General features: G+C 42.6%; 1 protein-coding gene across 8 annotated transcripts in view; it reads right to left on the bottom strand.

Annotated features, from left to right (window-relative positions):
- The window catches only part of dync1i1a (dynein cytoplasmic 1 intermediate chain 1a), a 66,494-nt gene that overhangs the window by 31,329 nt on the left and 18,858 nt on the right, over positions 1 to 16,307 (bottom strand). For 5 of the 8 annotated variants that reach the window (XM_085445418.1, XM_085445423.1, XM_085445422.1 and 2 more), the window contains 4 exons: positions 10,380 to 10,475; positions 7,686 to 7,857; positions 3,492 to 3,591; positions 3,234 to 3,359 (listed from right to left, as the gene is read on the bottom strand). In XM_085445418.1, the coding sequence (XP_085301544.1) occupies positions 3,234 to 3,359; positions 3,492 to 3,591; positions 7,686 to 7,857; positions 10,380 to 10,475 (494 nt within the window). The remainder of the gene's footprint in view (positions 1 to 3,233; positions 3,360 to 3,491; positions 3,592 to 7,685; positions 7,858 to 10,379; positions 10,476 to 16,307) is intronic. The other 3 variants (XM_085445421.1, XM_085445424.1, XM_085445425.1) reach the window with 1 other exon arrangement.

Raw genomic sequence — 16,307 nt, 5'->3', positions numbered from 1 at the left:
TATTTTCTGGTATTATTTTGGCGCCCCAGCTGCCGGAATATTACTGTTTTTTTAGGATTTTTTTTTTGTACATTAACATGATCAGCCTAATTTTATTCCATACCTTAATCAAAACAGTAAATGTGGGATTATCATTTGGAAGAATAGTGCTTCTTCCCTCAAGCAGAGCACTGGAGACTTCAATCAATGCCAAAACCAGTGCATTAAAGTTGTTCTAGCAACACATAGCTGATACTATGCATATTTCTAAATAAATCTGCCACCAGTCTGTAGTGTTAATTTGTCCTGATGCTAATAAAACGGCATTGAAAAGAACTGAGATTCCGCCCAAAAGAAAAGCATGAAATATTGTATTTTGACACTTTATAACTTCATATTCCTTTAAAATGAAAAAACAATGATTAGCCACTTTAATAGATAACCCATGAAATGCATTGCTATCTCTGTATTACCACAAGTTCCACTTTTACAAAGCTTCACTTTCGGTGTTTGTTGAAAAAGATCATGGATGCTGAAAAGATATATTTCAACTTTATGTTTACGTTCATAGAGGAGTGTGGTGGTAGAATAGATTCCACTACATTTAAAATGTTTATAGAAGTGTTTACGTTGACATACTGTACATGAACTAAAGCAATTTCAGTAATAAAGTTTAATGTGACATCAAACAACAACAAAAAACAAACTGTGCTGGAGCCACTTAGAGTTCACAGGTGTACCTAATAAAGTGGCCAATGAGCTTGACCTCACTGAAACCCCATCTGAAATATGAAGCCTCCCATAACCCACTACTTTTTACAATAAAGCCCCTGCTGGATCCAGCCTCAACCACAAACCCAAACACTCAAATACCAGCCTGCCCTGTCATTCTTTTGTATCCTACACACACACACACGCGCACACATAAACACCATGGTCGTTACACATGCTTACAGCAAACATACAAACAGGGGCATACACATATACAGTATTCATCTACCTATCCATTCATCAAACGACAGCAGCTTCTGTCTGCAAAAACAAAAACCGGCTAAGTGTTGCCAAACACTGACTGCCAACAGCAGCAGTGTTCACCAACCCGACCTACAGCATGTGTGCACTGCAAGAGTGTGGCCTCTCTGTTACTCTAGCTAAAGATGGGAGGTGAAAGGTGACCAGAAAACGAAAGAAAGGGGAAGAGGCGCTGAGCCCTGTGGTTTTGGTGGGTTAAAGAGCACAGCATGCTCACATATTAAAAGCCATCTGACACGTAGCTAACTAGAGTAGCGACTCTGTTTGCAAAAGACACCGCAGAGAGAAAGCGAGTGAGAAAAGCAAACAGTCCCCTGACTTTTCTTCTACTTTCTCCCCCTTTGTTTTATCCAGATCCAACAGTGACGTGAGAAGTAAACGCTGACGTTAAATGGTTTCTTTCTTACTTTATCGCCACTTAATCTGCCACTGTTAATCCTTCCTTGAACGTGTCATGTAAGACATGAGGTGTGGTGGTGAAATTTGGTGGGTGGGGGCACTTTAATGTTTTTATTTGCTCTCAGTTGTTTTCTTTTCTTCATCAGCATCATGTTGTGTAATGCACAGCTTTCCAGTAAAGGCTCAGATAAAACAAATCGCTCCGTGTGGACAAGTCAACACTGTTTGTAGTTGTTTGTCTGTTTCTGATACAAAGTGAAATTTCCCAGTTTTTCAGTGCTATTCAGTGTGTTCCCGTCACTGTACTCACTTTAACTTTTACAGTTTTATTGCTCCTTTTAATACACAGAGCATTTTATTTGCTGCTTACACAAATATCCCTGTTCCCAAGCATCTACTGCTCAGTGCCGACAACTTGCAGATCAGCATGCTCAGAAACCGCACGCTGTTAATAAAGTCAGACAACGTCCGAGAGCCACATGGAAAAATCTACAGAATCGCAGAGCTACGAGATGCATAGCTGCAATCTGTCCGTACAACCGCATGAATTTGAGCAGCAGAATAAATTATGGTGCAGTAAAAGAATGGAGTGCTTCAAAAATCCATTACAGAACTAGACTTCATGTTGAAATATTTGCACACAGTGTGTGGTATGAAGGACTACGTTGCTCTGTTTGTTTCTTTTGCTTTAAGTTTTTAATAAACCTTGAATGTGCGAGTGTGCGCGTTCATGTCTGACATCACTTTAAACAGAAAGGTAACCGCTTATAGCATTTATACTATTACAGATGTATGTCTGCTTTTACTGTAATGTGCGTAAGGAAGATTTCACCTCAAAATAGAGCACAGCCTGGGTGGGCTAACACACTCAGTGCTGGATTAGGAAGTGGTAGGCCACATCATTTTACTACTGACACATCTCTACGTGGCCCTGTGGGAGCTGTGAAGGTCCCCACAGTCAATCGTTCCACCTCCCCACCTCCTTCCATCTCCAATTCTCCCTCCTAAAATGTATTATTTTCATTTGCAATTAACATCACAAGCATAAATTAGTTTCATTTCCAACAAAAACAGCACAGTCTCAGTTCAGGCAATACATGAAGTCAAGTACAACTGCAATGACAGCAGGTCAGCTGATGTCATTTTCAGCCCTCATCAGCTGAAATCCATACAACTGCCAAATTTCACACAGAGTACACTAAACTGCTTTATCCTTCCTAGGACTGCTGCACATCTGCAAGCCACTTTGCAACCCACATTCATGCTTTGCCTGACTCATGGCCAGAACAAAAGCTGGACGTGCCACCGTCAAGAGGTTCATTAAGTCCCATATCGAAGCCGTGAAATGAGTGTTCTCACCACCACCATCTTGGGTTTTTTTAAACAAATGTAACGAGGTCTGACTATCAAGCCCTTTTGCTAATGATTTGTCAATTAAAAGCCAGAGAGTACATCCTGGAAAATCCCACTTTCTGACGCTTACAATAACCCTCTAGTGGTAGTGTAAATATATATTTAGTTTAATCTCACAACATTCCAACCATTATTGCGTAAAGAAGTAAAAGCTGTAAATTACTCGATGGACATAAAGTTGAATTCATAAATGTATTAAAAAAAACTCAAAACAAAGAAACTCAAAAGAAAGACATAAGAGGACCTCTTTTGTTTAACATGACTTTTCTGGGTTAGAATACTTGGAAATAACCATCCAGACATTTAAGACAGAAGTGGCAAAACTTAACCTGCAGACGTCTGACATCAGGACTGGCATCCAATAGTTCTGGAAATAGATGTGAGACTTGGCAAGTGTATGTTTGACGTACCTGACAGTGAAAGATGTACTCTGGGGTGGCCTTCTTAAACTTGATGTTCCACACCAGAGCAACACCGTCTGGTTCGTGTGGAGCATCCTCATTATTGTTATAGGAGGCAACCAGCAACTCGGGATACTGAGAGAGAAAGGAAAGGCTTACAAGATGGGAAACATCCAGACAACGATATGAAGAAAAAAAAAAATACCAACAGAGACATGGTTCATTCTTGGCAAATCTTTTACTGTTTGGAAAAGTTTCAGGCCTAACCTGAGGGGACCAGTCGAGGCAGGTGATCACACGATGTTTTGACCAGTGCTCGTCATAGAAGAGCCTACTGAAGGACAGACTGGAGCCACTGCCCAAGTCTCTGGAAGAGGACAGTGGAGAGAAAGGTCAAAGGTTGCTTCAACTCAGCTTGGTTCCAATAGCAAAATCCTTGCCAGAGTTAATAAGCACCTGCCAACTAAAAAACTGACTTCATTCTGATGAAGTCATTTGTGATCACTGGCAAAGTAACTCCTAGTCTGGGCTTTACCAAAACGTACACACCATAGTAACTAGGGTGAAAGGGGAGCAACTTATTTTCTGCTGGCACAGCCACTATTTTAAAGCTGAGACTATTAATTGATTAAATGCCCTTTTGAACTGTACCATGTGTACTGTTTTACTAAAAGTGTAAGTTGCATTAGAACCAAGGCAAACATTCATTTTATAACGTTTACAAAAGTTTTAAAGAGAAAAAGAAACCAACATAAATGAAGATGTGTTGGACTGGCTATGAGTGGCACAATAATTTTAGGGTTGTTCGGCCATTCAAACCCATGCCATGAAGCTCCCGGTACCCAATTTCTGTGCTGATGTTAATGTTAATCTGGAAGTTTGGAGCGGGGTCACCAAGCTGATGAGTCGGCATCCTATTACATAAAAAGTGAGCTCTTTAGAACAACCAACAAATAGTCTGTATGGTTAGGTGCTTGATTTTATACACGTGTGACACTGACACTAAAAACGCCTGAATTCAGTGATTAAGAGATGGGGCTCAATACTTCTGTCCATATATCTAATATCAACTCTACAAGGGCAGCTCTCCAGTTGTAAGAAGTCTCTTATTGGAGTGGCACGGCTACAAAATTCTAACAAAAATCATAATTAAGGTTTCTTTGGTCAGTTTGGACAGTTAATGATTAATTTAACAAACCATGATCCATATCTTATTAAAACGGATACATTGAACTTTGAATGAATGAAAAACAAATAAATGAAAAAACACATCATGATAGTGGGAGACATCACAGTAATGTCTGGAGTTAAATCCAGACTGGGAGCTTCCACAGTGGGATGTCTGCAGACTGGCTGAGATAACCTGAGCAATCCGTAGAAAAAGGTACCTGCAGACAGCTGTTAATAATTTCACAGGCTCATTTATGGAAACCTGTCAGTTTTACTTCCCACGGACCTTGATGGCTGCAGGTTCCCGTTTAGTCATCTTGGCTTGACATGCACTAAGTGGCAAGTGAGTTTCAGGTTTTAGGTAGAGACAAAAGTACATTGCTTTAAGGGTAAAGTGTGAGCTCGATTTATAACATCAAGGGGGAAAAAAACAAAACTTCATAGCAACAATTAATGTAAAAGAGTAATTTTTAAACTTAAAGCTGACTCATCACCTGGACAAACCTGGAGCGTAAATTACCACGCATTATGCCCACCAGTATGTGGATGATATCTGTATTGTCTGCAGTACTATGTGAGGCTGTATGTAATGAAAAAAGGTAGTGAAATGTAGGTTGTTACACTTTCAAAGCACGTCCTTGAGAAAAGAATAAAAAAGGAGGGCTGATGTTGAGCACTGAGCCATGGCCTGTTTTAGACTTAATCTCTATTTGACCACAGGCTTCATGTTTCTCTGTGGCTGCAGTGGTCAAAGTTGAAGTGAGTCAGTAAAAGCAGCATTCTTCTATAATAGCAGAGCAGTATACTAAAACAGCTTTGCACTTATGACTCTTACAACTTCGACCAACACCTCCATTTAGAATAGAATAGAATAGAATTCAACTTTATTGTCATTGCACATGTCACAGGTACAAGGCAACGAAATGCAGTTTGCAGCCATCCAGAAGTGCTTTAGCCATGATATAGATATATTACAAATATATATTAGCAATAATATAGATATGTGAGCATATTACAGAAATGGGTCTATTATGGTATGTTATAATGTACATGGTATGAAGTATGTTATGAATATGCTATAACTACAAGTATGTACAGGCTGTAGTGAGTACAAGCTATGTACAGGATATAAATATGAACAACTATACAGAATATGAAATTAAAAAAAACTATACAAAAATATGAGCTATACAGAAATGTGAACTATGCAGTTTATAAAGAGTTGTAGATTTAAAAATTATCGTATTGTACAGAATGATTATTTACACAGAATTATACAGTAGTGCAGTTAAGATCAGTGAGATATGTGGATAATTCCTACAGAGGCTATATAAAGTGCTGGTGGTTGTGAGTGGTGGTTCAGTCCATGTTATTATTGTGTGTTTGAGGGTACAGTTGTCCATTGTGGGTGTGTGTATGTTCAGTCCATGTGTTAACGTGGGTCAGATGTCAGGAGGCAGAGTTCAGGAGTCTGACAGCTGTGGGGAAGTAGCTGTTCCGGTACCTGGTGGTCTCCTGTAGCGCCTCCCAGAGGGCAGGAGGATGAAGAGTCCATGTGATGGGTGACTGGGGTCTTTGATGATTTTCCCAGCCCTTTTCAGACACCGCTTCCTGTAGATGTCCTTTATGGCAGGAAGTGGTGCTCCGGCGATGCGCTGGGCAGTTTTCACGACCCTCTGCAAAGCCTTCTGGTCCGAGGCAGAGCAGTTCCCGTACCAGACTGTTATACAGTTGGTCAGGATGCTCTCGATGGTGCAGCGATAGAAGTTCACCAGGATGTCTGAGGACAGGTGGTTCTTCCTCAGAGTCCTCAAGAAGAAGAGGCGCTGGTGAGCCTTCTTGACCAGCTTGGAGCAGTTGGTCGTCCAGACGAGATCCTCGGAGATGTGAACTCCCAGGAACTTGAAGCTGCTCACACGCTCCACAGCCGTCCCCTTAATGTGGATGGGTGGATGTGGGTCAGCATTCCTCCTGTAGTCCACGATGAGCTCTTTGGTCTTCTCGGTGTTAAGCAGCAGGTTGTTTGTGTCGCACCACTCAGCCAGACGATCCACCTCCTCCCTGTAGGCGGCCTCATCGTTGTCACTGATGAGGCCAATCACCGTGGTGTCATCTGCAAACTTAATGATGGTGTTGGAACCATCAGCAGGTCTGCAGTCGTGGGTGAAGAGGGAGTAGAGGAAAGGGCTCATCACACAGCCTTGTGGTACACCGGTGTTCATCGTGATTGTAGATGAGCAGCGGTTATCCAGCCGGACATGTTGGGGGCGGTTGGTCAGGAAGTCCAGTAACCATTTGCAGATGAGGGAACTGATGCCCAGGTCTGTCAGTTTTCTGATGAGTTGTGAGGGGTGGATTGTATTGAATGCTGAACTGAAGTCTATAAACAGCATTCTGGCGTATGTGTTGTTGTTGTCCAGGTGTGAGAGGACAGAGTGCAGTGCGATGGAGACTGCATCCTCTGCACTCCTGTTCTGGCGGTATGCGAATTGGTGGGGGTCCAGGGTGGGGGGGAGACAGGATTTGAAGTGTGCTAGGACCAGCTGCTCTAAGCACTTTGTGATGATGGAGGTGAGTGCTACTGGGCGGTAGTCATTGAGGCAAGATGGGTTGGAGTTTTTGGGTATCGGGACGATGGAGGTGGATTTGAAGCAGGCCGATACCACAGCGTGGGCCAAGGACAGGTTGAATATGTCTGTCAGGACTCCTGCAAGCTCCTCAGAACACGCTCTGAGAACACGCCCGGGGACGCCATCAGGACCTGGAGCCTTGTGGACATTGATCCTGCTCAGCACCGCTCCGACATCGGTGGGGGAGAGAGTCAGAGGTTGGTGGTCTGGCGTCATGTCTGCTTTGGTTGTAATTGTTGGGTTCCCTCGCTCAAAACGAGCATAAAAGTTGTTGAGCTCGTTGAGGAAGGAGACATCAGAGGATGCGGGGGAGGAGGGTTTGGTGGTCCTGTAGTCTGTAATGGTCTGGAGTCCTTGCCAAATGACCATTTAGAGGCAACCCTTCGGATGGCTCTTTAAGCTGAGATTTTTGTCAGTTATTAGGAGCTTTTTTTAAACCCACTGAGAGTGTGACATCACTATGAAGACAAGTATTTGGAAGAACAAAAGCCACAATGTCACTGAAACTGCAGTGACTCAGTGGGCATGCACCAGGCTTGTTTAAAGGCATGAACAAAAGCTGGGAGGTTTAGTAAAATGGAAATAAAAACTGAATTGTAAATAAATCCTGACCCAATGCTCTGTCCAACCTCATGCTCCCATTTGCCTCCTTCCTGCTCACCCCTCTTTGTCGTCAAGGTCTCGGCCACTGTAATCGAAGAAGATGTCGCTGTCTTCAGCCAGAGCTCGCTCCATCACTCGGATGCTGCAGTCGAAAAAACTCTGAAACTCAGAGGAGTGCAGGATTTGTTGCCTCTCCTCCTCGGTCAGCTCCCGCAGCACTGGAAATGAGCCTGTTGGAAGAAGTATCAACATAAACATATAAACACACAGAGACATGTGAGACTTGTAGGCCACACTTCGCACACAATGTTGTTGTAATAGAAAATAACGGCAAGGTTTGAAAGCAATTTTGTTGCGTTCCTAAAATGTTAGGAGAGGGGGGAGGAAACATTTTAGGATATGTTTCACAGACAGCATTTTGGGCACTGGTAGGACTGATTTCCTACTCAAATCCTATGAAGTTGAATACTGACAGTGCTCAAAGTCTTCACCGCAAAAAAAATCCTCAGAGCACAGTTCCCCCCCCTTTCCCCCCCACCTCCCCACTGTGCCCACAGTGCTCCCAGTTGAACATCAATCAGCTTTTGCAACATTGCTGTGCTACACGATACTGCATGTCTCACACAACCAAGCAAAATCAAGAAGGAATTGGAGTTATAATGCCAACACTGCAAATAATAGGCCAGTAAGGGGCAACCTTTGGAGCTGCCCAATCAAGCTATTGTGGAAGTGACAAAAGCTGGACTTTTACTTGAAACATCTCACATGAGGCGAGCATCAAAAAAACAAAATGTTAAAATGTCCAACCCTCTCATTCTACTTTTAAACATCCTAGGAACCAGAAGTAAGCCTGCAGCCTGAGAGCAAAGTGCTCTATTGGGTTGATCCAATCAGTTATGACCGAACTTTGAATAAAAATACATTTTTTTTAACCTAGCAGAAACAAGTTGTGAAGAAAGCACTCTGAAACTACAGTCATCGATGCTTTCAGTGCAAAAAAAAGAAAAACTGCCCATGGAGACAGGCTGTTAATCTGCTGTTTCTTATGCAAATAAGAAAAAGATGACAAGAGAAATAGTCTCCAGTGAATTAATGACTAAAGACAGTGAAAGGATAATGGTTGTACACTAAGACAGGGGTACAGGGCTGATTGCTTGACCTCTACAGAGAGAGCCTCCAGTGGTTCTGGAAAGGCTTACTGCACATCAACACAAAGTTCCTCTGAATGGTCTCTTTCAGGATGAAGTCGTCACTGAGTGAGCAAAAATGATTATAGCAGAGATGTCAAACTCATTTTACATCATAGGGCAGATCAGCCCATTTTTATTAAGTGGGTCGTACCAGTGAAACTCCCCTTTCTGTGATTCTAAAGAAGTTTAATTACACATTTGATCCTTAGGATGTCTTAATAGACTGTAAAAAACAACCCTGTAACTATAAAACAGAAAGTTTTTGTTGCTGGTTTTTCACTGTTATTTGATGTTTTTTTTTTTACTGCCTATAATCACTTTAGTGTAGCATGAAAAGTCATGTAGATGGTCTTTTTCAGTAAAGATAGAGCTGTAAAACATATTAAAATACAGGTAAAAGTCCATAAATTTACAGCTTTCTTCACAAGTTCCAAAGCTGTCCACTGGGGGCTGACTCTGGCCCCCATGCCTTATGTTTGAACCCTTGATTTATAGGTCTATGCTATGGCCAGTCCCACCTGTCAAACCAATGGAAGACTTGTAGAATCAATGTCAAGGTGCACTGAAGCTGTTGTGGCAGCATGTAGTGACCCCACACCTTAACCATTTTTCCTTTAATTATTCCCCCCTCTTACGCACTATATGAATTAACAGCTAGTGTATCCAACTATATCCACACAAACACTGTACTCTGCTTCTACTACTACTTGCAAAAGAATCAACATGTGGCTATGACATTAGACAAGATTAGCATTCTCTTCATCTCTATCAAAACCAGAATTGCATGCAGGACGTAATAAACTACAAACAGTTCCTAATGCATCATTCCTAGTAAAAAACACACAAAAAAACGTAGAGCAAGAACTTCATAAACAACAGAATAACAAAGCCCTGTGAGCGACCCGCCTCCCTTTGAACGTAATGGCTGCACAGCACGGCGTCCACTTTTTGAAGTCACTGTCCCCAAGCACACACGCGATTTTCCTCACACTAACACACACACACAAACACACACACCGACCTTTACCCTGCCTCTTGACTTTGATCCCTCTCCATCTCTTTGTATTTCTTACGAGTTGTCAGAAAAGACCCAGTGAATCGAGTGGCAGAGATCAAAGGCCAGACCTTGTAATAGGCCAGGATGGAGAGGAGACGGATGACTGTGTGTTTACGACTGCGTGGGTGCATCTGCCTATCTGTGTGTGTTTGACTCACACTTGCTACAGTCACGCATATTCAGAATATGAATATGTCCATCATGGCTTGTGTTTGAACCAGGTCTTTTCTCTAGGACTTCCACACACGGGCACATGCATACACATACACACACTTCTCCATTCCTCTTCACTTTGAAGACGAACGGGGTCAAGTGACAGGTTTTTAATCAGTGCTGACCCCAAGATGCCATGGTCCTGATATGCTGAAACCTGCCCCCACCCTCCTATCTGATCCACCCACTGACCTGAGAAGGGTGTCACACACATGAGAAAAAGAATGGGAAGTTTATTTTGGGGTTTCATTAAATGAATGGGGTTTTTTTTTTGTTGCTAAACTCGTTTTACCTTCTTTGGCTTCCCTGTTGTCGTCCTCATCCTGTTGCTCCGACTCTGGCCCCGGCTTCGTTTCCATCAACTCTTCATCTTCTTCTTCTTCCTCTACTGAGGGAGAGTAAAAAAAAAAAAAAAGAAGAGAGAGAGAGAGACAGAGAGCACTCATGTTAATCAACAGCTGTTCCAATTTTCTTCGACCTCCCGCTGCGTGCTGCCTCCCCCCTCCTCCTTACCAAAATAATCATTCCCAGACATGCACCGGTACACCTGACTGACTAACATTCAGACCAAATGGGTTTCATTTACAAACACACGCACTTTGTTTTTTACAAAACACACGAATTCCAAAGCCACGCAACTTCCCTTACAGTTGCGTAGTAAGTAAAGGCCAGAAGCTCGTGTCCATCTCTACTGTCCTGCATGCACATCTGTGTGGGCAGCTTGGTTACTGTGCACCAAAATCACAAACGCACACAGACTTGGCAGGAAATGTGAGAGTTTTGTGTGCCCTCCCCTCTTTCCCTCACCTTTGACCCCATGCAAAGAGATCCTGTGATGTATGTGTGTGCATGCGTGTCTGTGTAAAAGGGGATTCCCTCTGCATTCCCTCCAATCAGTCTCTGCAATTACACTTGACTTGAAGAGAGAGTGTGTGTGTGTGTGTGTGTGTGTGTGTGTGTGTGTATTTGAGGTTCAAGTATGAAGGGTTACTGTCAACATAGGCACCTGCTTGTCAGCTACTGCCCCACCACCCCTCGGGCTATGTGTTGCTAACCCTCACCAACCTCTCCTCCTCTTTTCTGCTGCTCCCTCCCTCTGAAACAGATGCTGAGAGTCGGGGGGCCTCTCTGAAGACCTCTTAACACCCTGACACGGCCACCAGACACCTGTGGTCCGCTAACACACACGCTACACACACATACAATCTGTCTTTCACTCTCTCTCAAACACACACACACCCGGGCCCTCGCCCACAGTGCCAGGGGTGGTGAGGGGTTAACTGGCAGGGTCAAACTGACAACAGTTGCTCAGTCCAGTGGGAGGAAGTGACTACATCACACTCTCAGACATGTCATCTCTCTCTCTCACACTCACAGAAACACACACGCATACACGTCAGGGTGTGTTTAACTCAGCTAGAGTATGGCCTGGGGCACTGTTAAAACCACTCGCTCGAGGGCTGCTCTTGCACCAGATGAACTGTCCATTTGTCACTGGGGCTCGCCTAAGCTTTTGATGAACTCGCTGCTACGAATACAATTGCAACTGGTGGACCACTCCACTGATTATACTGATGCTATTACAATAATGTCCTGCCTTATTCTATTCACTGTATTCCCAGAAGATCCTTCCCTACCAGTCCTTGTGTTTTCTTTTCTTTTCACTTCCAAGTAAACGTTTTTGATATATGACTTTAATTTTCATACTGTGTTTATATAATAAATGACTACGCTATATCAAATACATAGTGGTGAGGCTCCAGCCAAGTGTGTGGTTAACAGCCAGCTGTACTGATCCAAACACCAGTGACCCACCAGTATGGAAGAGAGACCAGAAAGAACCAGACAGGCAGACTGCCAGACTAGCTCCATGTCTGAGCTGCCAAAACAGACACGCTACAAACAGGGATACCCTTTTTTTTTTTCTCCCCAGGTCCTTTTGTCTCTTCCTCCATGACTCAGTTTGTGAAGTTTGATTTCTTCCAAGTGTTGTTTTTTTTGGGCTGTCATTGTTTCCTCCAAACTGAAGTCATTAATGAGAAAAGCTACAGGATGTAAAAGAAGTTAAAAAAGAAAAAAGAAAACAGGAAGGTATATTACACACAACTTCTATTCTACTCTATTTTCTTGACCTTATGTGACCGGTCCGGTGGTTGGAATGTGCGGTAATGGGGATGGGAGGAGCGTGAGGAAAGCAGAAAGAAACCACATCGAGGAGCGGTCAAACTGTCAACCCCCGGGACCACAAGACTGTGGAGCAAGGCAGCGTGATTCATGGTGTATGGGTTACCTCACTGAGGGGAGACGGTCCAATTCCCGTCCGAAGATACTGCTGATGTCTTTGCCAACGGCCATGCATCAAGTTGTTCTGTAACAGTACGCACCAAAAATATCACTACTATTTCCTTTAAATGGAAATTTTCAGAGATGTGTTTCTGCGTGCGCCCAGGCTAAAACAAAACCTATACTGTGGTAAATGGTAATCTAAAACTTTATGTAAAAATGTTCACGAGTACAAGCAGAGAGGCACTGCTCGGTTTTCCTGCGGCACAGCAAAGTAAGCAGGGAAGGGAAATGAAAAGAGACAATCTCTCACAGTGTGAGCGTGTCTGCATGCTACCCTGCAAGTATCCTGCACACTTTCTTGTTTCCACCTCATTCCAGTCACGGGATGCTTTCTCTTTCCACCTGCCGCTTAATACCGCTCCTCGCTGCAGGACGGCGGTTAACCGGTATCCTCCCCCTCACTGCAGACGGGGGTCCACCTTGATGAAACTCTGCTTGGGGGCTCCCGTTTTGGCCGACTACACACCCGGGGTAATGATATCCTCTGTAGCCTGGGGCCTCCGCATCTGGTTGCCTCAATCTTCCACTGGCTGCTTTCACATGCTGACCAGGCCCAGTCAATTCAGAGCAGCCCAGCAGGTATGCAGGCTCTCTCAGCTTCACGGTGCGGGCATAGAAACAACGTACACGCGCGCGCACAAATGTGTAAAAGTGTTTGTTAACGCAGACACACACACTGGCAGAGGTATGCACTCTACCCACAAGAGCAGATGTATAAAATGTGACTGTTAGAAACACAGAAATGTGCTTCAGCTTAGCAAGTTGGAAAGATTGGGTGTCACCTATAAAATGCCAAAACAGCTAATATTAACCCCTCAAGCAGCTATTGCTGTCATCATTCAGTTTTAACAGCAATAACAAATCTGTTACTGGATATAAAACATATTTCGTTAATTTATCTGAAGACGTATCAGACAGATTTTTAAACGGGGGGGAAAAAGGAGTGATTAGCAGATACGCTATCAGAATTAGCGTCAGGACAGAAAATGTGTAAACACTATTTCCCAGTAAATATGAAGCACATGTATAGTGAGAATCTGATTAGGGCTGCTAACACTCGTAGTACGAGGACTAAAAACAGTTGAGCAAAATTCCATCGCGGATACAAATTTTGGTGACCATAACGTACATTCTCAGGCGGATGATGAACAGGAAACTCAAAAGGATTGGGAGTCATCACCAATGTTTTTTAAAAATATTTAGAAGTTAATAATCGCTGTATGTAAGAAGATGTTTGTAAAAAAAAACTTGACCCACCAGTTAAGGAGGAGACAGGGCACATACATAAAGAAGAAGCAATAATTCTGAATAAAATGCATCTGAATTACATAAAATCAGAGGTTTATTTATTCATATAATTCATCTTTAAATTTTATTAAATTTCACATTTTGCATTGTACTTATGTAACAAGATTACATGGAAGATTTACATGTAATCAAATTATTTAAAGGCAGCATTTTAGCCATAAATATTTTTTGGAGTGTACGTACATATGCTACAATCATTCAGAGACCAAGACAACAGAAAATTTTCCCATTACAGATAATGTAACCAGTATCTGATGCTTTTATAGAGAAATTATTTGTTAAATTAAGCCCCAGCGATAGTTAACAGTTTTGAACCATATATGGATTACAGTGGCACTCTATAGATGGATTCTGTGTCATAGAACAAAATCCTTCTATATTAATATTGTAGATCATTTACACAAGGGAAAGCACAGAAAATATCACATACAATAAAACATCTTTTCCCTTTTGCTTATTTCACATTTTCTGTATCCACGCAGCAAAACATCTGTATGTCTACACCCTAACATGATATGCTGCATAGACTTATATAGACAAATCTGGAGCTAGCTACTAAATGTATGGTAAGTAGCTACTGTACCGGGACTAATAAACACTTTATCTTGTTTTCAGTGCATGAGGCTCTTGTTAGCCGGCACACGCATCATTATTGCTTTTATGGACCAGCAGACGAGTGAAATAGTTCAGGTGAGAGTAATGTGCTGATTTGTTTGTGGAATAAAGAAAACATAGTCTTAATGAAGGCTGAGCTACTGCTGAGAGTTTCATTAGCTTAACCATTGTGTATTACTTCACAGTAGGCAGCAACTATTGAGCATGTGGAGAGAAAGATACTGACAGCATATAAAACATGATGTACGCCGTCTTCCGCTTCCCTTCAGCTGCTACATAAAGCGCGAACGGTGTGGCGTCACGGCCGTGATGTGTTAGCACGCGCTCTTTGGTGAAGGATCGAAGCGTTAGCCAAACTTTTATTCTGAACCCAAAACTTTAAGTGCTAGTTTGCTGAAATGTGTTCGCACGTGCTTGGAGGAATTGGCATAGTTATCAAAGAGCTGTGACTAGACCCTAAGTTTGTCATCAGCTGCCATTATTGGGGCAGAGCTTCACACTTGTCACGTCAGTATGGAGGTGACTACTCGGCTGAGTCACACACCATCAAAGTTGACAGAGCTCATAATTTTTTTTAGAGTTCTTCATTGTGTTAATCACAAAGAAGGAGAGATACTGATATGAGAGAGGAGAGGCGGCGGAAGCAGGGAGGAGGACACAAAAGAGAAATCCGGTGAGATTTTGAGGAGGGGGGCATCTCACGGGCTGGGAATAACACATTATTTATATGGATACACACACACGCACACATACACATATAGACTTCACAGACGTTCTGGTGGATTGGCTATGGAGCAGACCACAACACAAGTACTATGCAGAGGAGTAGGAGGAGGTCAACAAGACTTAAAAGGCTCCTCTAATGTGGCCCTGGCATGACACACGCGCACACACACGCACACACACTCCTATCCACTAACTTCACTCAGAACAAGTCAAACTCCAACCTTCTTCTTGTCACACACATTCAAACTGCAACCACATCACCTCTTTGGATATCAACCTGAGACACCGGGGGGAATTCTTTAACTTTTATGAGTCCTGCCTCCAGTAATGCAATCCTTGATATTTAAGAACAGCCCACGCCCATTAAAAGAAAAGAAGAAAAACAATAATCGAACCACATTGATTTTACAAGTCAGCAATAATCACACAGCTTTCAAATAAATAAAAGGTCAAAATTCATGTAAAAGAGTATAAAAGACCACACACACACACCACCCTACAATACTTTAAATGTTTTTCTACAGATGGACTTGTCACACCGAGTGTCTGTGAAGTGTCTGCGCAACCTAAAGAAGATCAGAAAGTTGTTTTCTTTTATGTTGTTGTTGTTAATACTCAGCTGGACATAAAACTCTCTTTCTGAGCGCAGAGAATCACCGCTAACATTTTAGGGACCTCTGTTAGTCAGGTTGGAAAGAAAATTGATGGTTTAGAGCCAGCCATGCAGGAAAGTCGAACACATCTTTTTCTCAGAGGTGAGAGGGCAAGTCCAACCTGCGCAGAAATCTCAGTGATCGAGACAGACGTGACACACTGTCCAAAACAAACAAACAAAAAAAAAAAAAAACCACGCATGGCATGAACACAATCACTACAGTTGCAAGTAGTAATTATTTGTAGAATACTTGGATTTTAGTGAAACTGCATAAAAAGTCCTCCAAACTCTGGCAATTTGATTCTTTTTTCATTTTTTAGGTAGGGGGTATTAATTTATCTTAATATAAAGTCATGTTTAAAATTCATCATAGTTCATCAAGTCATGATTGGCACAGTAGGGGTGAGTAAGTAAATATTCCCCACATACCCACACATTAGCAGCAGGGCCTGATGTAAAACTGCTAAAGCTAAAACCCGCAGCATGATTTAGATTAATTCATCTCTTCACCACACTTCCCCACACTGATCAAACATTGTGTATATATGTGTGTGTGTGTGTGTCTAAGCC

This window comes from Copadichromis virginalis, linkage group LG22, assembly GCF_057382275.1.
Source record: "Copadichromis virginalis isolate Kocher_CV1m ecotype Utaka linkage group LG22, C_Virginalis_male_GT1.1, whole genome shotgun sequence".
NCBI lineage: Eukaryota > Metazoa > Chordata > Actinopteri > Cichliformes > Cichlidae > Copadichromis > Copadichromis virginalis.
The sequence above is the reverse complement of the archived record's forward strand: the minus strand, read 5'-3'. Positions and strand labels throughout refer to the sequence as shown.